Here is a 27,471-nt window from a genome sequence, read left to right as displayed (position 1 = left end):
GGTGGAGCTCGTCGACGGCGGCGGCCGAAGGAGAAAGAGGAGACCTTTATTTTATTTATGGAGAGTGCTTGCTTCGTCATGGTGGGGCGGCCGGATGAGTCGCGAGCCGGAGCATGCATGCATGGGCACGCACGCGGAGAGATCGTCGGAGCCGCGCCGACGCCGGCGGAGGGTTCCTTTCCTTGGCTCAAACCGCGGGCGAAGCTGGACGAAGACGACGCACGTACGTACGCACAGGGCGTGTGGAGGGAAAGAGAGAGAGAACAAGGAGTCGTCGTAAGTGGGTCCCGCCCATCAGGGAATTCGTTCGTTCCATGCAAAAAAAAGGGGAATGGAGATGGAGATGGGGATGGAAAAGAAAAGAAAAGAAAAGAAAAGGAAAACATTAACCGCGGATGCGCGCGTGGAGATGGAGATGGAAACGGAGAGGCAAATTCATCCATCAGTTTTGTTTTGGTTGGAGGCAAGGCAACAACGGAACTGTCGTGCAAACGATCCAAGCTGCTCTGATGCGTTCCGCTCGGTCAACGCACGCACGGTGAGGTGATCAAGTCGCCGGCTCGCGCGCGGAACAACCTCCATCCATCCACCTACGTACATTGTCAATGTCCCTTGCCCTCGCAAACTTGGGCGTCGACGACATCGTCATGTGCCTCCCCACATGTGACGGCCGGCTTTTCCCGCTCCTCGTCGACCTGCCCAACAGCCGCCGGTGCCTCCACATCGCCATCGTCATCACCGACACGCTTGGTGAGAGCCCCTTCCCGCTCTTCTCCTTTAATTTGACAAGAAACTTTTATTTCCCATAGCAATCTTGATCTTGTCCGGATTTTAATTTCACCTGAGTGCTTGGAAAACAGAGTCTGAAAAAACTTTTGCTGGTAATCTGTTTCAGTTAGGAATCTGAACTGATGTAGGAAGGATTATAGACATCAGTAAAAGTTGCTGAATCAAACCAGTAGGTGCCCAACAGGCACGACATTATACTAGAAAGAAGGTTGTTTGTTGGGGTGAAAATCATTTCATAATTTAAAAATCCACACTGAACCTTGATATGGAAAACTATTGTGCTTTAATTCAGATGATTCAGTTCTTCAATTTAATACCATATATGCCGTTAGTGGAAAACTTCTGAACTTGAAAACCCAAATCAGTTCGGTCTGCCTACTTCAGCTTCACAAAGAAGATAATGATTTCTGTTTTTAGCCCACTGTATCTGTTTCGAGTACCTGTGACATCAGCTTGTTTTGAGGTTTTGTACATCAGCTTTTCTTTTTTTATCTTCTTATTTAAACTTGTCGCAGTACCTGTGACACTTCATGCCTAACTGCTTAACTATTTTTCTGCTAATTCAGCCCACGCGGCGCTGCGGTTCACGGATGTCGATGCAGAGTAGAGAGATACCAGAGCCGGGACCCCTAGCTAGAAGTCGCCTTCAAAAGCGTAGCCGCCTCGGATACGATGACATTAGAACCCAGTTCCTTCCGTTGAGATATGGGTTCAGGAAAATCCCGCATTTGTTGTTGTTTCTGCTAGCTAAACTTTGGTTTGTTCTCCAGACAGTATATAAGAAACATATTTGCGTTGGCATCACGGTTCTAATATTCAGAAACTGTTTGAACAATGATGCGGCGACATTAGTCTGTAATGTGTTGTCAATGGCCACTAGTTTAACGTTGCTACCTGCATTTCTCTTAGATGAAGCATGTGGTGTTGACAGAGACACAAATGTGGTGGTTCTTGCAGTTACTTCAGCACTTGAGTTCCGTTATGCTGCTGAAAGTTTCAGTCCATCAGCAGAAAATGAATTTTGTGTTTTGTCAAAGATCGAATTCTGAAGATGGCGATGCTGATCGCCCGGACACTCTGCCTCAAGTTTCAGTCATATGTTAATCCACCTATATTTACTCCACTGAAAGCAAAAATTGAAAATGCCGGCGCTTGCTGCCTTTTGCTGCGCACCTGGTGTTCCTTGCATTGTATATTTGGTTTAGCATGTTGTAAATCTTCTGAATAACATGTGAACGAAATTTAGGTTTTATCCCATAGCACTATAAGAATGCTAGTTTCTGCAGATTACATTGTTCGCATGCTTTGTACATCAGCTGACTTTTGTTTAATAAAATTAAGAAATTCTTTATCTGCTGCAATAGTTGTATAACAACTTCCGGTAAGCAATTGCGGAGCATCTTTTGCTTGCTTCTTGTTTTTCTCCCACATGTTTGAGTTTGGATGGAACCCAGAAAGGTCGCAGGGGTTGTAAAAGTCGTGTGGATTTCGTCGTCAAGTTTTGTGTTCCATTTTCAACAGATTGGCTACAGTTTGGTTGAATTTGGACAGTTGAAAGATAGTGTACTTACTAGAAGCGGTTGCGCGCCTTGCCACGCTGTTTTTGGAACAAGTGTTTGTTCAGTATTGGACTGCTTACATTCAAGACTGTAACTTCTATGGACCGGCTTCTTGTGTCGATGTCAGCTCCCTTTGTGATGACATTTTAACCAGGGAAAAGAATATTCGCCTCGTAAACTTATCTCTAATCACTCGACAAAGAACTTACCAACTGTAGCTAGTTTATACTCCCTCCATCCCAAAATAAGTGTCTAAACTTTATACTAACCTTAGTACAAAGTTATAATCAAGTTGAGACACTTATTTTAGGACGGAGGGAGTATTCAGTAATAGAAGCGAGTCACGCTCTATTATACTTATTCTGGAGCAAGCTAGTTTAGAGAATCGACCATAATTTTGTCAACGCCATTCTAGTTCTACAGTACATTCAATAAGATAAATGCACCATCAGAAAACATTAATTTTGCCCCTTAGGCATGTCGGCCAAACATATTGTGCCGCATGGTGCATAGGGGATGGCACCCGCAGGGTATGGGTACGGGTGGAGCCACCCCATAACCTTACTCGTTCACCCTAAACTTACCTATCACCCATACCCATACCTGTCAAGGGTAAAACTTTTTCCCATACACATCACCTGACAGGGTATATGGGTACCCGTGGGTAAAAATACCCACATTTACAACACATCAAATTTAACAGAAAATAGTTGTAGAAATCAACATATATCATAAATTATTAATAGCAATACATTTTAAACAACAATGTACAACAACACATTCTCATAAACAAAAAAATACTTGCCTATAAAGAACCACATAAAAATGTTAAACAACACATAATCATAAATAACAACACATGGTCATACAATTTAAGTTCACAAAATCATGAAAATATAGAGATAATTTGACTGCACATTAGAGGTTTTTACCTAGCACGTTTAGGGGGGAAACTTAATATGTTAGGATATTAAAAAAACACTTGTCAACATTTTAAATGGGTACATGGGTACACGGGCATTGGTTATATGATCCCATACCCGTACCCTCTCTACCCGATGTGTATCATATTTTCCCATTTAAGTACCCATGGGTAAATTTATGTCCCATACCCTCACCCTAATAGGGTTTTTACCCGCAGGATACCCGGGTAATGGGTACCCATTGCCATCCCTACTGCGGTGTGGAAAACCAAACCAAACGAAAATCAACATTTCCTTAAGGTGACATGTGCTCGTTGATAATGATCACATCATTAAAAAAATACCACAAGGATGGCATCAACATAAACACCACACTAAACTAAATTTTCCAAATAATATTTTTTTGGAAAATTTAGAGAGTGAGTAATAATGGTGAATATATATCATTTTACAAGATGAATTTTGACATTAAAATGATGCTAAAAGGTGATCATCATTAAAAAAATTGCCATGAAATGACATTTAACATTAATGCCACTTGAATTTTTAATACATTTTCCAATTGGTTCGACCGTACTCAAAAAAATCAAACATGATTTTAGCATAATACTATCAGACAACTAGATTTATTTTCAATGCATAAACACAGAAAAAACTGAAACAATTTAGAAAGCACTAAAGATAAATAAAATGACTGATACCATAATTAGGCCCATTATAACCCACGGAAAAACATTACAAAATTCTCTCATCATTAAAGTAACTTTCAACATAAATTTGGGCTCATATTTCTCATTTGAATAGTGCATAAATAATTTACATTTTCATAATATAACATAAAATACACTAAAAACATTTTCATAACTCAGCCCAAAACCTATCAGTGTTATATATTAACTTAACTGGCCCAACAAATAAATTCACCCAAAAGGAAAACCATTTTCTACTACCATAGATATAGAGTCAAACCAGGCCGAAGCCTGGAGGCGAAATTGGTGAACTTTTCTAAAATTCATGAACTTTTTTTCTTAGAGTTCGTGATCTTTTTGAACTTCATGAATTTTTTAAAAAAAATTCATCTGTAGAAAAAACACAGGGTTTTTTCTGTTCGAGACAGAGCCTTTTTTGTTTTATTAGGGGTGTTCGAGACAGAGCCGCGTGGCCTTGTTGGAAGTTGATCTTGGCATGCGGGCCACTGGATGGAATTCCTAGGCCCAAAAGCCCGCAAACCCACCGGCTGACGGCTTCTTGAAATACTTGGCCTTGGCGCCCGAACGTAACAGTCTCGACCAACAGCTTTCGCTTCTCATCTTCTCCCCGTCGCCGGAGCTCCAAGAAGCCAAGAACCCACCATCACCATCCCCGCCCCTCCTTCCCCGCTCGGTTTCCCTCTCCACCGCGCGCCTCCGCTCCCCAGCGGCACCGGCCTGCGACAGATGGATCAGTTCCATCACGGCCACCACATGCGGCTGCGCAACCCCGTGCGCGACGCGTACCTGCACGCCGACGAGGACGGCCACGGCGTCTCCCTCCACCACCGCCGGGATTCGATGAACGTGGCCTGGGCGGTCCATCTGGTCGAGGATGACGACGCGCATTACCTGCACCTCCACAGCGCCGCCTACGGCCGCTACCTCGCCTCGACGACCGCGCCAGCGCCGCTCGGCCACCGCGGGCTCCGCGTCGAGCAGCGGAACTAGAACCACACGGATGAGACCGCGCTCGTTTGGCTGGCCGTCCTGTCGGACTCTGGGGACGAGGTCCTGCTCCAGCACTTCAACGGCCGCTTCCTCCACGCCAACGGGAGGTACCTCCCCTGGAACGACGGCGCCAGCGTCGACTACATCAGCGACATCCACCGAGTTAGCACGATGATGCACTGGGCCATGGAGCACGTCCCCGCCAGGGAGGCCATGCCTCCCCTTCCACCTCCGACTGGGGTGAGTGAGCCCGCCATCACCATGCCCGCTTCTTGATTGATTCTCCTTGACTTAATTTCAGCCGCAGAGATCGCAAATTCTTGGCTCTGTTCTTGCCGAATTTGCGTCTTCTTTGGCTTCCTGATCTCAAATTCGTATTGCAGCTTCCCTTCCCCGCCGCCATGGTGCCGTCGCGGGTGATCACGTACGCGTGGAGGAGCTACCACGGGGACCTCCTCGCCAGCGGCACGATCGTGTTCAGGGGGAGATCCGTGTTCCGCCTGAGGGAGGAGCTGGCCGGGCGGCTGGGCCTGGGCGTGGGCCTCCTTGCAAACTTGGGCGCCGACGACATCGTCATGTGCCTCCCCACATGTGATGCCCGGCTTTTCCCGCTCGTCGTCGACCTGCCCAACAGCCGCCAGAGCCTCCACGTCGCCATCGCCATCACCGAGACGCCCAGTGAGAGCCCCTTCCCGCTCTTCTCCTTTGGCAAGAAACTCTTATTTGCACTAGTCTTGATCTTGTCCGGATGTTTTTTTGGGGGTTTCATTTAAGTTGAGCGCTCATCTGCCCGTGCTTGGAAAACAGTCTGAAAAACCTTTGCTGCTGTTTCAGTTAGGAATCTACTGCTGTAGGATTGTACTAGACATCAGTAAAAGTTGCTGAATCAAGTCAATAGGTGCTCAACAGGCACCACATTATGCTTGTCTGAAGGTTGTCTGAAGCCAGTTGTTTGTTGGGGTGAAAATCATTTCATAAGTCAACTGAAGGTTGTCTGATGCCACACTGAACCTTGATATGGCAACTATTGTGCTTTGATTCAGATGATTCAGTTCTCCAATTTAATACCATAGGCCGCTAGTGGAAAACTTTCTGAAGTTGAAAACCCAAATCAGTTCGGTCTGCCTAGTTCAGCTTCATAGAGAAGATCATTTCTGTTTTTAGCCTACTGTAACCGTAACGCCTGGGCAAAATTCAGGTTCTGTTCCACAACACATTACATTGTTTTGAGGTTTCGTACTTCAGCTTTCCTTTTGATCTTCTTATTTAAACTTGTCGCAGTACCTTTGAAACCTCATGCTTAACTGCTTAACTATTTTTCTGCTAATTTAGCCCACGCGGCGCTGCGGTATGCGGATGTCGATGCAGAGTAGAGAGATGCCAGAGACAGGGCCCCTAGCTAGAAGTCGCCTTCAAAAGCGTCGCCACCTCGGATACGATGACATTAGAACCCAGTTCCATCCGTTGAGATATGGGTTCAGGAAAACCCAACATTTAATGTGTTTCTGCTAGCTAAACTTTGGTTTGTTCTTCAGGCAGTATATAAGAAACCTATTTGCGTTGGCATCACGGTGCTAATATTCAGAAACTGTTTGATCAGTGGTATGGAGACATTAGTCTGTAGTGTGTTGACAATGGGCACTATTTAACCATTGCTACCTGCATTTCTCTTAGATGAAGCATCTGGTGTTGACACAAATGTGGTGGTTCTTGCAGTGACTTGAGCACTTGAGTTTCGTTATTCTGCTGAAAGTTTCAGTCCAACAGCAGAAAATGATATGTGTTTTGACAAAGATTGAATTCTGAACGTGGCGATGCTGATGCACCGCGCCCGGACACTCTGCCTATAAGTTTCAGTCATTTTCATTGGCACCTACAGTATAATTCTGAATATGGCGATGCTAATGCACCTATGTTTGCTAAGAAAATGAAAATGCAGGCGACTTGCTGCATTTTGCTGCGCGCCTGGAGTATATTTGGTTTAGCACATGTCGCAAATCCTCTGAATAAAATGTGAACAAAATTCAGGTTTGATCCCATATAACACTACAAGAATACTAGTTTCTGCATATTACATTGTTTGCATGCTTTGTACATCAGCTGACTTTTGTTTAATAAAATTAAGAGATTTTTTATCTGCTGCAATAGTTGTATAACAACTTTTGGTAAGAAATTGCGCATCTTTTGATTGCTTCTTGTTTTTCTCTTACATGTTTGAGTTTGGATGGAACACAGAAAGGTCGCAGGGGTTGTAAAAGCCATGTGGATTTCGTCGTTTGTGTTCCATGTTCAAAAGATTGACTACAGTTCGGTTGAAATTTCGCACATTTGCCTTGAAGATAGTGTACTTACTAGAAAGCAGTTGCCCGCCTTGCCGCACCGTTTTTCTCATGGGATCTCTTCATTAAGTGTTTGTTCAGTTTGGACTGCTTACATTTGAGACGGTAACTTTTATAGACCAGCTTCTTGTGTCGAGGTCAGTTCTCTTTTCGATGACATTTTAACCAGGGAAAGAATATTCGCCTCATAAACTTATCTCTAATCACTCAAGAAAGAAATTACCAACTGTAGTTAGTTTATTTGAGTAATAGAGCGAGTCATGCTCTATTATACTTATTCTGGAGCGAGCTAGTTTAGAGAATAAACCATAATTTTGTCAACACCACTTTAGGACATTATACTTATTCTATAGTGCATTAAATAAGATAAAATGCGCAATCATAAAACATTATTTTTGCCCGTTAGGCATGTTGGCCAAACATTGTTGTGCTGAATAGTGCGGTGTGGAAAACCAAACCACGCGGAAATCAAGATTTCCTTAAGGTGGCATGTGCTCGTTGATAATGATCACATCATTAAAAAAGACCACAACTCCACAAGTATGGCATCAACATAAACACCACACTAAAATAATTTTTCCAAATAATAACTTTTGGAAAATTTAGTGAGTGAGTAATAATGGTGAATAATGTATTATTTTACAAGATGAATTTTGGCATTAAAATGATGCTAAAAGGTGATCTTCATTAAAAATGTGCCATGAAATGACATTTAACATTAATGCCACATGAATTTTTTAAATACAATTTCCAATTGGTTCAATTGTATTCAGGAAATTCAAACATTATTTCAGCATAATATCAGACAACCAAATTTATTTTCAGTGCATAAATATATAAAAATTACAGAAACAACTTAAAAGGCACTGAAGATAAATAAAATGACTGGTACCATACTTAGGTCCATCATAACCCACGGAAAAACATTAAATTATCTCATCTTTAAAGTAATTTTCAAAAAAAAATTGGCCCATATTTCTCATTTCAACAGTACATAAATAATTTACAATTTCATAATATAGAAGAAATACACTGAAAAACATTTTCATAACTTGCCCCAAAACCTATTGGTGGCATATTAACTTACTGCCCAGCAGATAAATTCATCCAAAACAAAAACCATTTTTCTGCGACCATAGATATAGAGTCAATCTGGGCCGCAGCCCGAAGGTGAAATTGGTCCGTTCTGCGACTGAAGGCCCGACAGCATTCCCGCATGGTTCTCGTTTGTCCGGTCCAATCAGACGGCCTGCGCCGTGCCTTATAGTTGTAAAAAATTCATACTATCTTTGATCGGTTAGTGCAAGTAACGTTATGCAAATGTTTGGCTCAAAACAAAATTTCATGGGACATTTATATTTATGCCACTAATTTGCGTCCACTCTCAGAATTACCGTTAACTTTTTGATGTGCTCAAATTTGCCCCTAAAAAGTATTTTAGGTCATGAGAATGCCCTTCCAGCTGGCCACAGTTGTTTCATCGAAACTTTAAAAATTCATAACAAATTCATATGAACTCAGAAGAATGCAAATAAGATAGCAAAACATTCCTAAAAATATCACCTATACATGCGATGTGGTCGACCGAGTTGGGCTAGGAAACGATGCGCGCGCGTATTGTGCGATGTAGTCCATGGTGGTCGACATGATTTTTAGTGTGTACGTGGAACATTTTTCTCATACACGTCGAACATTTTTCAAGTAACGATGTACTACTTTTTCTTCTCAAATACATGTTTTGAACACCTTTTCAAATATATGTTGATTTATTCCTTTTCTCTTCAACGAATGTTGACATTTTTTTTCATAAACACCGTACAGTTTTAATACATGTTTCGTATTTTTAAAATACATGATTAGCATTTTTTAAATATACGTTTTAATGTTTATTTTTTAAACAAATGTCTGCATTATTTCCATATAGATCGTACCTTTTATGTGCACATCTGGAACTTTATTTATATATGTTAACCATTTTTTCCAAATACAAAACAAATTTTTTTCAGATTATTATATTGTTGGAAACTTTTTTGAATACAAATTCAATAATATACTTTTTGCAGCATATATTTTACATTTTGTTACTCAAATAAATGGTCAAAGTTTGATAAAAATATGACGAGCCCTAACAAATCGGGAGGGAGGTAGTAGTACAAAAAATAAGAGGGGCCTTAATAAGGGAGACATGTCTACATTTATGTGCACATATCAGTGATCGATGAGTAGATGGATCATACACGTAGTATGTGCGTGTATGTGTTTATAGAGTTGAGTGTAAGCGTGAGTATATGCGTGTGTGTTGTGTTTAGAAAAATAGATAATTTATGCCCACATATGCATCATCAAATAAAAGTCAGAGTTGCAAATGCATACTCAAAATCACTGCAACAACCAGGAAATACCCAAGCCTCTAAATCTAGGGAAGTTTACCTTCTCAGGTTTCACCACGTGTTTGATAGCGACGTGAGAGCCTATCAAGTGCAGACACGTGGATTAAATTGGGATGTTGCGGTGTACATTTATGTGATGATTGTAGGCCTTTCGTGAAAATTTTGTTAACTAATTCGCATTTTCTCGTGTGCACTTGGGGTGTCTTCAGCAATTTTGGTTCAGATGATTGTTTGATCTAGACGTCCCACTGTTTCTAAACGGCTGCCGCTCATCGATTAATCTAGACACGCCACTGTTATACCTTTCGTGTTTGTTTTGGTTTCCTTTTTCCCATCTTGTCGTGGGTTATAAATAGGACTTCTTCTTGTTGTATCTCAGTTGTTCTGTAAGCTTTGTTTCTTCCTCTTCGTTTGCATTGATTGCATGGTTGGTTCTTCCTCCAGCCATAATGGTGTTGTGGTTGGTCGTCGCTCGAGCTCACCTGGTGTCTCTGCATGCTTCACTCCAATCCCAGTAGCGTCTACATCTCCTCGCCGTCGCCCACGCCTGGCCGTAGGCCGACACTCCTCGCCGTTAGGCTCCCACCCGCTCCTCGGGCACTGTCCCCCATCTTCTGTCTACCAATTTCTCTTCTATCTTGCGCCGTCGCGTCCATCGCCACCTCCTTTCTAGGGTTGTTGGCGTCGTAACGCAGCTTGGCTGGTGTGTACCGTTGCTGGCGTTACGTGGGATGCGACGGCCAGAGTGCATGCAGACTGCAGAAGCACGGCGACGTGGACGAGGATGTGCGATGTCAGCACGACGTGTCTGTACGGCTATCGGCACCGACGCCGGTCTTGACGGCAGCCAACATGTGCGGCAGTGGACATATGAAGGAGGTCTGGTGTCTGCTGGTGGATTACGTCTACCCCATCGGAGGCACGACCATGGCGCGCTTCTCTCCATGCTCGCAAACTTCGTAGCTTTAATGCCAGATCAACAGAGGTGACAACTCCCTATGACGTCGGGCGTAGGGCTCCGGTGGCATGCGATGGCGATGCGCCGATGATCTGGGTGGGCAGGAGGTCGACGAGAGAGCCGGCTCGCGGCGTCCATCATGAGTACGGTTGAACAACACGGGACGGCGGGACGCCATTCTGTCGGCAGGCTGAATGGGCGCGAGCTTAGCGGCACCATGAACATCATCAACAAGCTGCGCCTCTGGCCTCTCTCCGGCTGGCGTCCCTTTACACCCACATCGCCCGCCGCTGCCTCTGTTGTCATGTGGCCGTCGCGGCCACCACACACTTGCCGCTTACGCCATGCTCCTCGGTCGTGGCCGCAGCCTCGCACTCTTTCACGTGGGTGAGGGACAAGAGGGATTAGATCGCTATGGTGCTCTTGGAAAGGGCGATGCTGCTTGCCATGTTCTTTGCGCAGGCGGTGATGCTGGCGGTGGCCTACACCATGATCCCACGCGGTGAGCGAGGGAGCACGAGGTGGACGATGCCGAGAACGCTGCCGCAACGAGGAAGTGTGGGAGGAGGATCACGCGCGTGCAGGGCCATGGCTCCACCGATGTCGGGCCACCGCTCAGGCTGAACCCCTCGGCCTGGCCGCCACTGCAGAAGTCGTCGCACCATGCTCCATCTGCGGCCGGGAAGCGCGTCGTGTTCATCACCCTTCCTGGAGCCCAGCGCGAGTGCACCGGCACCGACGTGTTTACCCTGTGCGCCGAGCTGGCCCAAGAAGAAACCAGTCCCCTTGTCGGCCCCCATTTCTTTTGCCTGCCCTCGAAAGTAATTTTAGTTAAAATCCGTGGTTCTGCTTGACCTCAGGCTCCTCCATGATTCCGTCGTGCAGGCTCTAAATCTCAATGTCGAGGACCTCGGTGCCCGTCCTTCAGTCCTTGCTATCCCGGGGCCTTCCTTCTTGATTATGGTAATTAATTCCTTCTCATTACACACTAGCAATGTCAATGATACCTTTCTTTGTGGTTATGAATAGCCATATTTCGAATTCCTTTTGTCTCACAGACGCACTGGTCCAACGGAGCAACGCGATGCAGGCAAGCCAGGAATGCGAGCACTATGTCAATACCACCGCTGCGCATTCCAGGCCACTCGCCGTGGCCTGCAAGGTCAATCTCCCGCACGAGTGGACGTATTGAGATGCATATTGCTCTCTTCTCTGCGACCAAGCATCCACTGTCTCCCCTGGTTTCCATGGATCACTATATTTAATTGATCGTTAGCGCTAGGTAGATCTTAGTTAGAAGTAGGAGGCGGTAGCAGTAGCATCAGCATTAGGTGTTCTTTTGTGTGTGTGGTGATACATTATTTTGGATAGTTGGTGATGGATGCATACAACAACGGAGAAGAATGAAAAATATTAGAGTGAAAGACTTTGGGGAATGGTTATTTCAGCAATGCATGGTTAATTGATTTAATTTATAGTATGTTGCTACTCTTTTGAAAGAAAAAAATAGGAATTCCCGAAGTAATGTCTAAACCCAAGGATTTCACAAATCAAAGATAAAGGATTCCAGAACAAGTAAACACAATTTTCAATTGTCTCAACAACGAGTAGTGAAAAAGAATTCCTATATGCCTTCCCTCCCTCTTTAATGAGAGATGCAAAATAAAAAAGTGAAGTAAGGGTGCCCTGTGGGTATTTGATCTTGCTCCCTGCCCCTTTTTTCATGGAAAAAGGAAATATCAATTTCTTCATTCATTGAACCCTAGTTCGGGACTGACGGGGCTCGAACCCGCAGCTTCCGCCTTGACAGGGCGGTGCTCTGACCAATTGAACTACAATCCCCCGGGGTGTATGGCATACCTTTAGTGCTCATTTCGGGCAACTTTCCATTATCTTTCTTTGGTTGAGTGGCATGTACTTTCATGGCGCCTGTTTTTCCAATTATGAAGCATGGCTAAGTGATCCTACTCACATTTTAATTTATAGTATTTTAATTGATTTCAAAAGATATTTTGAACAAGCATCCTGGTCACTCTGCAGTTCATGATGAGCACCACTGAATTTGAAGGACCATATGATAAAGGGTGTGACTGACACTCATTTAGATGAGAATAAAATCTGCATGATAAACTATCTTAGTCATGTTGTGATATTTTATCCTGCCTAATAATATGTTACTTTACACGTGAAGGAGCCTTTTCCATTACTTTAATTCCGCGTAGCTGCGTGCATGGGTCGTTCATCGCATGATCCATATACGTGGTCACCTTGACCACGCACGTCCTTCCTGCACAGACTATGCACGTGGTCACACCAGTGATGCGCGCCCGTGACTAAGCTATGGTCGATGATCCATACTCTTCCCTCCTTGCATGATCCATACATGTCGCCAACTTGGCGACGGGCGTTCCCTTTCATGGGCTGAATGTACTTGGTCACATTAGTTTGTTTTTGTTTTTGTTTTAGGCGCATGTTAAATAAAAATAGTTTGCTTATGCAAAAAAAAATGCATGAAAGAAGAAAAAATTATTAACTACATACCATGTATATATAATTCCGACTATTTGTTTCTCTTAACTACTTCATCATAGGAGCTAATCCAATGGGAGGCTACACCAGGCGATCTAATCTGGCACTGACCCGCGCCACGTTCGGCAAAATAAATTATCCCTACTAGAGATGTGTCATCCTCCCATTTTTTTCCCTACATCCATAGTTTTCATGCGATCATCTGGCATCCTAAAATAACAACACTTATTACAAAGAAGAAACATAATCCATATAACCGTATGGTAACGACGGGCGCGGTGTGCCGCCGCGCGGTGATAAGCTAGTACATATACTAAACCTGGCCAGGTTTCCTTTTCCTTGTTTTCTTGACCTTTTCCTATCAGTAAAAATCGGGCCAGTGGGGAGGCGACACCTTATTTAGTGAGGGATCTGGCTGGGTAGGATCTTGGGTGTGCCCAATGATTTTACATGGGATTGAGACATTCTTTTTGTTGTATTGTGAGTTTGTGCTTGAGTGCATGTATCTGATTTGACTACATAGATCAAATGGATCTTGCTGACTAGCATTTTTGGCAGTTTGTGTATGCAGCGCCTGCCTATTGGTTGCATTTGCATGTCCAGAATTGTCTCGGCCATCGCGGATTAGTGTGGGCAGGTGCAGCTTTTTTCCCTTCCATGTGTTGTTGGTTATACCTGGCGCTGCCACGTTGTATGATGCTGTAAATATTTTAGCACTTTTCTCCCCATCTACCCACGTCTGTCTCGAAGGCAAATATCGTGCACGGTTGAACCACAGCTTCACCGCCATATCTCTACTTCTAATGAAGCAGTTGGTAGTCTCGCTTCCAGGTTTATTTTCGTCCGGTTTATTTTCGTTCGATTTATTTTCGTCGGTTTTTTTTCGCGTCATATCCCACCACCGTCTCTCTCGTTGGTTTATTTTCGTCCGCGCAGGCACTGCCCGTAAGGGTTTTCATGCCCTGCAAGGTCGGAGCGGTGGCGGCGGCGGCAGCAGCAGGCAGTCATACGCACGACGAATGGTGGTGGTGGCGGCGGTTTCTGGTCATCATCCTGTCAGGGTCGTCGTGCGCAAGCACCAACCAGACGGATCCGGGCACCGGTCTCGAATGAGCTGGGTCCGTCCGAGGCGCGCCAAGGCATCGCCAAAGCCCAAGCCCGAGACTCCGGCCAATCGAACTCGGCAGCCCCCGTCTTGGCGATCTTGCGACACTGGCCATGTCAGTGAGTACCCCTCCCTTCAGATCTCGATTCGCCCCCACTTGATGGCCCGCTCCCCTCGCCCCTGTAGATCTTCTCCGCCGCCAACGAGTGGTAGCAGCCCACACAACGTAGATATGCCGTCCTTTGTTCGCCCCACGAGCCGGTCACCGATGGCTGCCACATTGATTCGTTCATCCTCCCAGTAGTTGCACGCGGCGGTCCTGCCCTCTCCGGTCTGAGTAGAGGCCCGTTTTTCCTGATGGTGGTGCGCACCCGGAGATTGCGCGTCCTCCTGATGGTGCCAGCGGCGGTGGCTTTCTCCCAACTGTTTCTCCCTTCAATCCCTACCCCTGACTCTGGATGCAAGTGGAGCGAGCAGCGACCAGCCCGCACTGGCTAACGCGGGTGTTCGTCGTCCTACGGAGTATAGCTAACCTACACAAGATGCGCTATGCAACTGTGACGGATGGCTAAATACAGAGCAGGTAGGCATTGGTACAAGCTGACTTGCACCACACACACCGGCGAGAGTGTATCCTTTGCCATATTATTCAGGTCCTGATCAGGTTCCCTATTGCACGCACATGAACAATCTCCAGCACCTACTCCAGCAGCGCCGCCTCGCCGCCCGCCGTGGACACGCTGCACACTCATTGCCGCATCACACTCTTTGCCACCGGGTGCGCCACCACAACCACCCGCCCTCAGCTGATGCGCACAGCCGGACCAACTGGGTCATCCCAACTGGGTCATCATCAGCTCCGTGGCATGCCTGGTGTTGTTGCTGGGGCACAAATTGAGGAGCGCACACTGTGTGGGATGAGCCTGTTATACAATACAGTCGTGCACCTCTATCGCGTCGAGAAGGACAAATTCTCAGGAGAGTTTTCTCCCTTTCACAGGATACGTGAGACGGTGCGACGTCTACTGGACAAAGCGGTCGGACTATTTGAGACCGCTTGACATGATGTGGTTGCCGACGCCGTTTTGCGGGTTTTCTTCACAGGACAGCGCAGCGGCTTAGTGGGCTCCCCCTCCCCCTCCCCACACACGCAAACACCACACTTGCATCCTTACCCCTAACCCATTGATTCTTCCCCGTTTGCTTTGAATTTGATGTTCAACTGTAGGACTGAATTTTGAAGTTTGTCTTGGTTCATCTTGAATTCCCTCTGACCCCTAATCATCTGTGTGTAGTAGAACTACTTGTCCTTCCTATACTCACTAACTTTTTTCTTACTATATCATAATTGTTTGATTATTGGCAAACAAAACAACAATTATTTACCTTATTCTTTTTATCTACAGATTGGTCCGGCAACATAGAGAGGAAGCTGCAAAGAAGCTCCAAGTGGATGTAGAGGTACATGTATCTGTGATTTTAGGACCACTACAGCCAAAGTTTTCATGAAAACTGCAGGGTTGCTTAAGAGGAACAACAGTTCTTAAGTTCATTACATTAGAGTGGCTGCTCAGCTGTAAATTAGTAATACATGCACATAGAGACTAATCTGCTATGTTCGGTAGTAAAACATCAATTAAGTTCAATCATGGTTCATGTATTGCATATGATGGTTCAGATATGGTTTATTCCATTCAGGCTATTCTGCTATGTTATGAGTTTGGGCATTTGGACGAAGAGAGCAAATCGATTATGGAGAAGAATTTTTGTGTGCCGTGGATTTGCCATTGATGATTTAGACTTTAGTTTGCACCATCATTGTAGTATTATATTACTAAACAATTGATTTTTTTCATTTAGACATTTCTTTTTGGTAGGCACACCTATGTCAACATATTGTGCCCTCCTTAAATTCAGTTACAAGTACTTATGTGTGTGTGATGTTGCCTTCTCTTATGATGTGCTCATAGGCCAAAGTGATTTCTCCTCTCTTTATCTGTAAAACTATAACCCAACATTCTTGGCCGCCCACCCATGTTTGACTTGGTCTATATGGCAGTGTGCAGAAAGCCTGAGTGTGCAGAAAGCCTGACCCCAAGAAAACTCCATCGTGGCTCACTGCTTCTGCTGATGAGTCGTATAAAAAGAGTCATGTGCTATCCATTTATTATTATTATTACTATTATTATTATTATTATTATTATTATTATTATTATTATAAGTTCATCGCTACCACTTTTACTTCTCTTTATTGTTTTATGTGCCTTTGTATAATATGCTATTATAGGATATTTTCTTGTTCCAATAAAATCCATAATATAGTTCATCCTTACAAAATAGTAGTGTCTACTTAACTAATCTGTACTAAGATCTGGTGGCTTTGGTAGTTTCATCAGTATCTTGCACTTCTTATATATAAGGTCTCTTTAGGAACTTCTAAATTTTTATTTTATCATTAGTGGTGTGGTGTGTCTGGTCAAATTGGTATTACTAATAGCTTTCTTTCAGTTTTCTCTTCAATTACAACTTGTGGAATTTGAGGAGAATCTGTGCACCAGCATCCGACTCCTTGATGTTGCTCTGATCATATTGTGTAAATATATTTGTAATAAAGCAATCGCCCGATGGTGTACATGTTAGAAATAACAAGATGTAATCATCAAGTGTGATAGATGGCAACATCATGATGGGATGGTATGTACTGTTGTGCTCATCAATAGGTTAGTCTTTCATTCTCTTGGAGCCAGTATGTTTTTTGTTATGCAAACAATTAGGAAATATCTAATTTCTATGGTTGGCAGGGGGAGCTCAAGGTCATGGCGGGGCTTCGATTTTTCTTGTACAAAAGAGAGACAGAGGAGGATCCAGGGAGGAGAGGTAGGAGAAGAAGGACGGGGAAGTAAGAAGGGTGCAGTAGGGGTGAGTGTGCTTCCGCCTGCCACGCCCAAGGCTTGATCTGCCGCCGCCTCTCCTCTACCCATGTTGTCTGTGACACGTCAGATCCCCAGCTGCCGGCACTTCTCCTCTGCCCATGGGCCATGGCTGTTCTGATGCATCAAATCCGTAAGCTTCCAGTCGCATCTCCATCTCTTGCAGATTGATTTAAAATTGGGACCTCTAATGATGGTGCCGTCCCTAAAAAAGACTGCAGATCGATTTGCTGTAACATTGGCTGGGTGTTCTCTTCTCGACTCTACCAACACTCTGGAGTTACAAGCAATTACATCAGGTAGATATATCTATGTTCTTTTTTTTGCTTTGAGCTGCTTTGATTTTATTGGTAAACGGGAAGAGGCTGGTGAGCTGTCAGCACATCTTGGCCACAACTGATTTACGGAAAGACGAATAGACATGCAGACTAAGCTCCATAGCAAAGGGATTTTGGTAGTGCATGCCATGTTTATGCTCACTGTCGAATAGTCTATATATAACTATTTATGCAATACTTGGACCATAGGAGCAATTCATTCTGTATATTTTGCTGGGGATTGTGCCTTGCAGTCAATTTATAGAAGGGTAAGATGTATCGCAATATCTTTGACTTGCATTCTCTATGATGTCAAGTAAGAAAATAGAATGAATTATCTTTTCTTTTTTTCGATGTCTTTATCTTACTTATCCAATTGGCATTCGCTAGAGTTTCTGTTGATGAAACATTTGTTTTGTGATGTGAGGAGGTTCTGTTTGTGACTTTGCAATCAATATTCGTAGATATGGTTCGTAGATCATGATATCTGCATAATCTCAATCTACTTCCTGTGACCATATATTGTATTAATGGGTTGTGTCAGGGTTATTTTATCAACTATTGGGTTGTTGATCTACATTATGGTTTAATTCTTACACGAATTAATGTTGACTCGATTCCCTGTGGTAGGTTGAGAGGCTTCTCCTCTCATGATTTACTCTGATTAGTTTGCTTGGCTCCATGCTCCTCATGATTTCTTTGAATTTTTCTATAGGAGCTCGGTCAAAAATCACCTAAGAAAAATATGCCGTTCTTCTCTACAAGGGTTGCATGTGGAATTTGAGGAGAATTTGTGCACCAGCATCCGACTCCTTGATGTTGCTCTGATCATATTGTGTAAATATATTTCTAATAAAGCAATCGCCCGATGGTGTACATGTTAGAAATAACAAGATGTAATCATCAAGTGTGAGCGATGGCAACATCATGATGGGATGGTATGTACTGTTGTGCTCATCAATAGAGTTAGATCACTTTTCTGTCTGAGAGTCGATTTTTTTGAGCCTTAGATGGATTCACAAGTACCAAAGATTGATGCCAAGCAGAACTAAAACCTGTCCATGGATTACCTTTAGTCCCACATTCCAATCAACAACATTGGGCCGAGCAAGCGAGCGGGTGGTGCAAGAGTCAATGGGCAGCCGGTGGAGACTGAGTGGTGAGCGGCGGTGGTGAGGTCGAGCGGTTGGCACCAGCGGCGAGTAGGAAATTACCGTGACGGGCGAGTAGGTGTCACGATTGCATCACAATTGGAATAAAGTAAACAATGCATACGTGTGGCCATTGACTGATTTTGTGTGTTGTGTTCTTGTGTTAACAGCCAGCCAAATCAATCAGCCAAGGGCCATTATGTACGTGAGTGTATTAGCAGTGGGTATATTATTTCTCAACTCGGCATGTGGGTAGAGACTAAAAAGACGATGCCATGGTAGCATGGCAGACCTGGCAAGTGCCACGAACATCGTGATATTATTCCTTTTCTTAATTCCTTGATTTGAAAAATAATTTGCTCTGCGTGTGTAGGAACATAGCAGTCGGGCAAACGACACTTTGGCATCTTGATCTATCAAGGGAAATAATTTATTTACTTTAGAAAATATGGGTTTGGATTGGTTTGTTGAGTTATGGCTGGCTGATCGGAATAATTTTTCTATTTAAAAATTATAGCAAATAGAGATTGGTCCGCTGAGTTATGGCTGGCTGATCGGAATAATTTTCCTATTTAAAAATATAGCAAATAGCATTTCATTAGAGATGGCTTTGCAGAAAATTGCAAATCGCGCAAACCAAGCCATTGCCACCTCGTCACTCTCGCCGGGAGCGACAACAACTGCCGGTCTCTTCTTCGCCTTCTTAGCCGGCGTCTCCTTCATCCGGATGCCCTGCAGCACAAGTCACACCGCCATCGCCTGGGACTCGACCTCCGGGAAGTTTAGGCCTGTCTTCGGTCGTCCGGCACGCCACACCGCCACGTCGTAGGCACGAGCGGCCTCATCGGCGGTGGGATACGTGCTGAGCCACCAACGCTGCCCGGCGTCGGAGAACTCCAGTCCGAAGTTCCCGGAAGGGTTCGCCCTCATGCCGAAGAAACCAGACTTTCCCTTCGGCGTCTTCGGGGAGCGGGCGGGGGCCGAGCGGGGCGGCGACATGCGGCGCGGGGCGTAGGATGGACCGGAGGCGGAGGCGGCCGGAGAGGAGGCGGGCGGGGTCAGGGTGGCCGGAGCGGAGCGGAGGCGAACACGATGGTGCAGCGTGGTGGCAGGCAACGGCCTAGGCGGGGTGGAATCAATGGCGGGGGTCTGGATCTACGGCGGGGCGAGACCTTAAAAAGTTAACCTGTAACTCTTGCAAAATATTTCAAGAGCCCGTGGCAACGCACGGGCAGTCTACTAGTGAACCTATAAAATCTGCCCTGCCGTTAACTCCCAGCATCGCCATTCCTCAGTCCGCCGTGGAGTGGCGGTAGCCCATCCAACCCGTCTGCGCTTCAAGCTCGCGGCTGCTGCGATCGACCTCGAGTTAGCCGTCTTCACCTTGACCCTCTTTCCTCTATGATGGATCACAGGGCAAAAATCTGATCTGAAGAACTCAATTTCAAGCTAAGCAAACCCTAAACTTACGAACAAGAAAGAAGATAATTTGGTGCAGCAATACGAGCTGCTTTTCATGGTCCTTTTCATTGCATTATATAGGGATACAAATCACGTCCAACACGGCACAGGTCCAACACGACGCGATCCGGTACAACGCCGGTTTACAAACCTTTCCTAATACGACCTAACCTCGTACGTATACTGAACCGACTCAAATAATTCCTAACACAGCACGTCACCTAACCTGAAGCTTGTTTGGCCCTTTCAATCCCTGCTTCACCGATCAGAGGTGTCGCGGAGTCTCAGCTAGCGAGGCCGTCGGGTACACGGTGATGGCATATGTGCGCACGCCGGCTAGGGCAGAGGCCCTGATCGCCGCTGGAGTGTGCCTAGCGGACACGGCGGCCTCCATCGCCGCTACCTCCGACATGGTCTTCACGGTGGTCGACGATCTCCGGAAGATCATGGTCGGCAACCCCGGCGACGTCCGTGCCGTCGGCGGCAGCGCCGCCCACAGGAAGGTGCCTGGAGGGAGGTGCATGCAGAATTGTAGACTATGGCGGCGGTCATGAACGCGACAATGGTGTGTGGGCACGTGAGTTCCAGCGGGCCGTTGTTGCCGGACACCACCGGCGTCGACAATCTTCGGAAGGCTTGCAGCACATGAACACAACCTGATGACCTCCGGCCCTTCGGTTTCTGCCGGTAGAAGCAGAAGGACTGGGTGCAGGGACATGGCGGTGCGGACGAGAGGTTGTGGCGCGTCATCTTCGCCGCGGACGCTTCGAAGACCTGCAGCACGGCCGTCGGGTGTCGTCCTCCGCCTCACGCTTCGGTAACAAAAAAGCGTCAGCACCATGGCCCTTGACTCCTATGGCCCCTTCATGCTGGCTGCGACCGCCCCCCATGGCCCCCCACTTCGATGATGGGTGGATCCTGAGTGCGGACGGAGGGAACTGTGACACTGCAAGCCTCGTCGTTCGTGAGGCGACCAGAGCCAGAGGTACTATATATGTGCCCATGCTCATGCGCCGCCTCGCCATTCCAGGGCTCTTGGTCGTTTCCATGACGCCGGAGTCGCGTCATGTAGCGCCCGCCTGTACGCAACCATCTCGGGCGCGGGAAAGCACGCCGCCCAGCCGTGCCCGCGATCAGCCGCCGTGGCCATGCTGTTCTTGTCACTCGCCGGAACCGGCGCCGTAGGCTGCGTCGCCTCGGACGCTCAGTAATCAAGTATCCGTGCGTTGCCTTGTCGGTGTTGTCCTGCAGGTTGCTCAGTATCCGTGCCTTCCACCCTGCATCCGCCCAGATCGACGCAGCAAATGCTAGCCCGGTGGTGACCACCACGGCCAGGAGCAGCGTCCAAGAGGCCAGACATGCTAGCTCTTGGCAGCCGGTCGCTGGCTTGCTGCATGGCAGCACCGATACGTAGCATAGGTCAGTGTCGTTGGCGTACTGGCTCCCCGGCAGCGTGTTGATCTACCCGTGCTGCGGTATTTCTCCTATGTGTTTGTTGGCAGAGACGTTGAGCAACATGACGAAGGAGAGGCCGGAGAACAATTTCGCTACAAGATCCACCGCGCGAATTCGTTTTGCTATAATTCGGTTCAGTTACACGCCTGATTAATCGCTATAGCCTGACTCTGTATGTGTCCATCATGAGTAACTTGATAAAGCTATAATGTCAGTCTTTGGTTAACAATTGCACTTCTAAAGTCTAATGTCAATGGAGTAAATCTAGACATGAATTGACATGAAGTGCAATCAAGATTAATAATTGGATGTTCTCTCTTTCTTTGACCTTGATTAAGATTGTGTTATCAGGAAAAGGTAATTAGGTATCTCCCTTGCTACATAATTTTGTAAATTATTCTATTTCAGATGACATAGCAATGTTGCTGGACATGCCTCTCAACAATACATACATAGGTGACCACGTTACGGCCAAGAGCAGTGGCCAAGAGGCCGTACTGAAATAGAGCTTCCCTTCGACGGTTTTTGAACAAGCTCTCAAACTGAAGGTGCATAGTGTTGCTCCCAATCCTTTTCTGTAACTAACACTGCCAATACTTGCATGCTTGCTATAAACTATACTTGATGTAGGTGAGTGGCACTGTGAAGTGATTCCATATTATGGCAAGTTACCAATGTCAACAGACAGAACAGTGGATTATTTTATCTACTTGGGTTTTACCATTTTTTATTATTTATTTTAAGCTGAACCTGTTATATCCAGTTGTGAACATATCCATCTTCTTGAACTTTCTTTCTTCCTTTTTTTTTTCTTTTTGCAACATGAATGGATTAGTTAGGCTAGCAAAATGAGATCTATTTGGGCATGATGCATGCATAAATAATAGTTTGCGTCAGCATGCACATTCTCAAGCAGAGTCATACCACTAAACCACTGCATAAATACAGAGCATACGTGGATTCGCTTTCATTTTTGAGAAATTTCTGCAGTTTCTTCTCCGCGTAACATTCATATGTGGATTCGCCTTCATTTTTGAGAAATTTCTGCAGTTTCTTCTCCGCATAACATGTTCATATGGGAAATGTATATCATCACTTTGAATCAGCTATGATCGTGGCTGACCTCTCAGTGGAGAGGGGATGGGGAAAAGGAGACACCGCCATCTATTTTATTTTCAGTCATTGGTAGTAATGTTTATGTTTGAATGGAGGGAACAATTGTAAAATATTAGTTGTCAGCCTTCATGCAGTACTGACCAAGCTTATTAAAATGCCATATTTGCTTCATGAAGCATTTGCTTATGTTAGCACTGCCATCGGTAGGACATAGCATTCAGCTTAGTCAATTTTACTCAAGAGGAGGTGCATGTTGGCAGTACTATTTTTGCTGTCTAATTTGGCTTGATGTTGCTCAGTCTGCACTAAAAAAGATCATCGAAATGCACCAGCAAGGCGATGTTGCCCAAGCTGCCTTGGAATACCTGCACTTAATTTAAAGTAGTCATAAAAAAATTCACATGATGTCTCAACAACAATTTACAAAGGCCCTTTACCACTTCGAACCAATTAGGCAGGGAGCTCCACCAGAATATTGTAGACCAGAAGTGAATGTACTGTGTTTAATCTTATTAGAAATGTATCAGTATGTGCTTTATGTTCCCTAATATGTACTTTTTCCGTTCGGAAATACTTGTCGTAAAAATTGGATACAAATGGATGTATCTAGAACTAAAATACATCTAAATACATTCATTCCTTAGACAAGTATTTCCGGACGGAGGGAGTACCACACATGATGAATATAAATGTCTAATTTTTGGTTGCTTCTAAGCATGACTTCCTTTATTGTGCCTACAACCTTAGGGTATCTCCAGCCGCGCCCCAGGAAGGCCTTTCCAGGCGTTTTTTTTGCGCCAGCGCCGAAAAATCGGCCCAGTCACGTCCCCAGGAGGCCGATTTTCGCCGGCCTGGGCCGAAAACAGCGCCGGCGGACCCAGACCGAACCCGACGCGCTGGGGGGCGCCCGGCGCCGACACGGCTCTCTTCTCGGCCCTTCGTCGTCCTCATCGCCTCGTTTCCCGCGGCGAATCAATGCCAAAGCTGCCGCGCTGCCGCGCCGGTCAGCCTGCGCCATTGATGCCTCACGGGCGGCGCAGTGAAGGTCGGATGACGCGCGTCCCTCGCCCGCCACGTGTACACACGGCGGGCACGCGTACGGGCGGCGCCTCGGTCTATATAAGACGCGCCCCAGCGAGCTCGGCGATCTCACACTCTCTCGCCGTCGTCGTTCCTCTCTCTCCTCTCTCTCGCCGTCTCCAGTTCATCACACCCATGGCCGAGCGCTTCCCAGGCGACAGCGCGGCGGCGAACGGCTTCGGCCGCCGCCATCTTCACGAGGACGAGACTCACCTCCTTTTCGAGGCCGAGTACCCGGTCCCGCCGGACATGCGGGTGCCTGGGGAGTGGAGGATCAGCGCCGGCGGCGTGCCGGTGCCCCCGGTACCCACCGGCGCGGCGCGGCGTGCGGAGATCGCACGCATCCGCTCGTCCCTGCCGCGTGAGGCGAGGGAGGGGCCACGGTACGTCCCCGACTCCCCGCTCTGGGAGCCTTATTTCCGCCGCTGTCACGCCCGGCAGCTCGAGGCCACCAACGGCTTCGTGCCCTCCGGCAGGCTCAACGCCACCGGACGGCGTCGGTGGTGGGGCGTGCCCGGGCGCATGTTGGAGGCCTTGCTCGAGTACATCGAGGGCGGCAACACGCCGCGCCTCGAGTACCCCGCTCCCCCGTCCTTCTCACGCCGCCGGGGAAGCTTCTGGACCCCGAGGCGCATGGAGACCGGGGGGTCCTCCTCCTCGTCCGGCGGCTCTCCCTGCCTCCACCTCCGCCCCGTCAAGCCGGAGCCCCAGGGCATGCCTGTCTGCGTGCGCACCCGCAGCTCCGGCGTCCGCATCGGCGACAACGCCTCCCCCACCGGCCGCTTCGTCCTCGTCGAGCCCAAGCCGGAGCCCGGCCTCCCCGCGGAGTACGAGGAGATAGCCCGGCGCGGCTTCTCCGACGAGGACGCCCTGCGGTGGGCGCGGGACGACTACCTCCGCGACGAGATGGTCCGGCAGCGCCGGGCCCTGGGGGAGATCGCCGCCCGCAAGCGTGGGCGCGAGGACGAGCACGGCGTCGTGGTCCTCGACAGCGACGACGACGACGACGACGCCCCCGGACCGTCCAACCCGCCGCGCCAACCGGGGGAGGGATGCAGCAGGGACGGCGGAGGCGTCGGCGGGGGCGACGACGACGACGACGGCGGCGGCGGTGACTACACGCGGTTCTACACCTCCTCGGCATGTAGAACCGCGTGGGCGGGCGGCGAGGGGGACGGCGGGGGTAGCCCGCGGTAGTTTTTTCTTTTTTTTGTAAAATATGTTTAAATTTGAACGAACTAGCCCGTGTTTGCGTCGTGTTTGCGCCGATTTCGAACTTTTTAAAAACCCGTGGGGGCCGCGACTGGGGGGCATCACGCTCCCAGTGCACGGTTTAGCGCCGGTGCGCCTCCAAGGGGCGATTTTTTGCCCCTCCTGAGGGGCCAACGGCTGGAGATGCCCTTAGCCACATAGTTATTTAACTTCAAAGTGAAATTCATTGTATACAGCAAAGACCAAGATAACATGTATAAACACAACGTATCGACGGGGCGCGGCATGCCGCCCGCGCGGGTATGCTAGTATCTACTATAATCAATCAACATGCGTGGCGGACGTAGAGCTCGTGCCGCTTTCTTTCTTCCAGGAGAAGAAAGACAGGCGATCACGCCCCCGCCGCCAGGGCGTCTTTCTCCGCCGCCGTCCTCCGGCGGCTCCCCTCCGTGGACGACCTCGGTCGTCGGCGGTGAGGGGAGTCGCCGAATCCACGCGTGTGGATTGTTTTAGGCATTAGTTTCTTAGGTTTTTGGGTTGTTCATCGTCATGGCTTCGGCGGTGGCGGTGGCGATGGCGGCGCCGACTAATAAATCTTCAGATCCTTTCCCAACGAGGCGATCCACTTTTGGCGTGGATTTGGAAACCAGACTGTTCAAGCAAGGATGGTGTGGCGGCGGCGACATCCTCGTGGTGGACCTGTGTCCTCGGGCTCCGCCGTTGCGACGACGTTTGCTCCAGCGTCGGCGTGGAGCTTGGGAGGTAGTCCAGGAGCGGATGCAGATTGTGGTCTGCATCGACGGCATCTGGAAGATGGTGGATCTGGGTTCGTGGTTCGTGGAAGGCAGGTATGGTTTCCTCCACCAACGTCTTAGTTGTGCTGGGGTGCCAGATCTGGAGTTCGATGGCGTTTCCGGGGTGTTGCCCCGGTCTGATTCGTTTAACGGCAATGGTTTCGCCTTTATTGGCGAGCCACCTTGGAGGTCCGCAAAGCTGCATAGCCGCGTCGAGCTCGGGTGTGGAGGTGATCCGTCATTTTCTCTTTTGATGGCTGCTATGGTGGTGCCAGAGGCAGGTGACGGACGTTGGTGTCAAGCTCAGAGGATTCTTCAGTCTTGTTTGTAATTTTACTTCTTGGCTGGTATTCCTGTGTGCAAAGGCTAGCGTTCTGCTGTCTTTTCAGATTTGTCAGGTCGGTATGTACGTGGCTTGTACTATGATCTTTATGATATAAATGAAATACGTATTACCATGAAAAAAAATCAACATGCGTGGCGCTGAAAATACACCGCTCAATATGTTCACATATCTGCCGGGAATAGATAAGCTCAGTCCTCGGAAGAAGTAGGGTACGCAGTTTCATGCAAACGAGAAGAGTCCTCGGCGGGCAGATCACCATAAGCATGTCCCTCCAAGGAGTGAATCTCGCCCTCCCCAGAACCGCGCACCGCTTCAAGCACCGGCAGCTTCGTGTCCTCAGATCGTAGCACATCGACAGCCTGCGTCACCGACGGCCGCTGCATCGGATCGTGGTGCGCGCACCAAAGCCCCGTCACGAGCAGACGCTCCATCTGCGGCCTGTCGAACCCGCCGCCCAGCCTCCTGTCTGCCGCGTCAAGGATCTGGTTCCGGCGGTACATCTCCCGCACCGACGCCAGCAGCGCCGCCGAGGCCTGACCCGGCCCCCTCGACGTCGGCCGCCTGCCGCAGGCGATCTCCAGGAGCACGACGCCGAAGCTGTACACGTCGGACTCGGCGCTCGGCCTGCGGCCGTTGACGAGCTCCGGGTCGATGTACCCGACGGTGCCCGCCACCACCTGCGTCGTCCGCGGCTCGGCGCCGTGGTCGACGAGCCTCGCCAGCCCGAAGTCGCCGAGCTTGGCGTCGCCCGACGCGTCGAGCATCACGTTTGCAGGCTTGATGTCCCCGTGCACGACGCGCTGCTCGCACTCCGTGTGGAGGTACCGCAGCGCGGAGCCCAGCCCCAGCGCGATCTTGTACCTGCACTTTGGTTGCTCGGCCAAGTCGTCTCCGTGTCCTCCGTAGACCTCACGTCGATGGCGATGAGCTTGCTGCTGCGATCCTCAGTCTCCGGGCTGAAGCAGGCAAGGCGGTGGCCCCTATACCAGCACCAGTCCGTGCCTCCGTGGTGGAATTCTTGGGACAGGAGGAAGCCGAGGTTCTGCCCGTGGCCATGGGGCGTCGTCGGAGTGAAACAGAAGGGCATCATCGCATCGCCGGCACACGACGAGCTGTGGCTGTGCAGGCCCGGAATAATTTGAAAGGAGAAATTGGTGGCGAAGCTTACCATCTCGCCCGTGGGGCTTTCCCATGGCGGCACTCTCTTGGCGTACGACACCCGGCGGCCGGTGCTGTGATGGATCATGTATGCACTCGCACTCGCAGTGATGGATGCAGGCTCGGGCAAGATGAGGATTGGGATTGCGGTGGGGTGGG

The 27,471-nt window shown here is 47.9% G+C and overlaps 1 protein-coding gene, 1 long non-coding RNA gene, 1 other non-coding gene and 1 pseudogene across 3 annotated transcripts; 2 read left to right on the top strand and 2 right to left on the bottom strand.

Moving 5' to 3' along the window:
- Positions 1–12,426: 12,426 nt before the first annotated feature.
- Positions 12,427–12,500, bottom strand: TRNAD-GUC. Its single transcript has one exon. It is a non-coding gene; the product is annotated as a tRNA-Asp (tRNA).
- A 1,490-nt stretch (positions 12,501–13,990) lies between these two features.
- Positions 13,991–15,853, top strand: LOC125522338 (annotated as a pseudogene).
- A 754-nt stretch (positions 15,854–16,607) lies between these two features.
- Positions 16,608–18,519, top strand: LOC125523101. Its single transcript, XR_007290107.1, has 4 exons — positions 16,608–17,012; positions 17,094–17,355; positions 17,437–17,521; positions 18,255–18,519. It is a non-coding gene; the product is annotated as an uncharacterized LOC125523101 (long non-coding RNA).
- Positions 18,520–26,342: 7,823 nt separating this feature from the next.
- Positions 26,343–26,918, bottom strand: LOC125519165 (probable kinase CHARK). Its single transcript, XM_048684045.1, has one exon. The coding sequence runs from the start codon at positions 26,916–26,918 to the stop codon at positions 26,343–26,345; it is 576 nt and encodes a 191-aa protein (XP_048540002.1).
- Positions 26,919–27,471: the final 553 nt, after the last annotated feature.

The sequence above is a fragment of the Triticum urartu genome, chromosome 7 (assembly GCF_003073215.2).
Source record: "Triticum urartu cultivar G1812 chromosome 7, Tu2.1, whole genome shotgun sequence".
In the NCBI taxonomy this organism is placed as follows: Eukaryota; Viridiplantae; Streptophyta; class Magnoliopsida; order Poales; family Poaceae; genus Triticum; species Triticum urartu.
The sequence above is the reverse complement of the archived record's forward strand: the minus strand, read 5'-3'. Positions and strand labels throughout refer to the sequence as shown.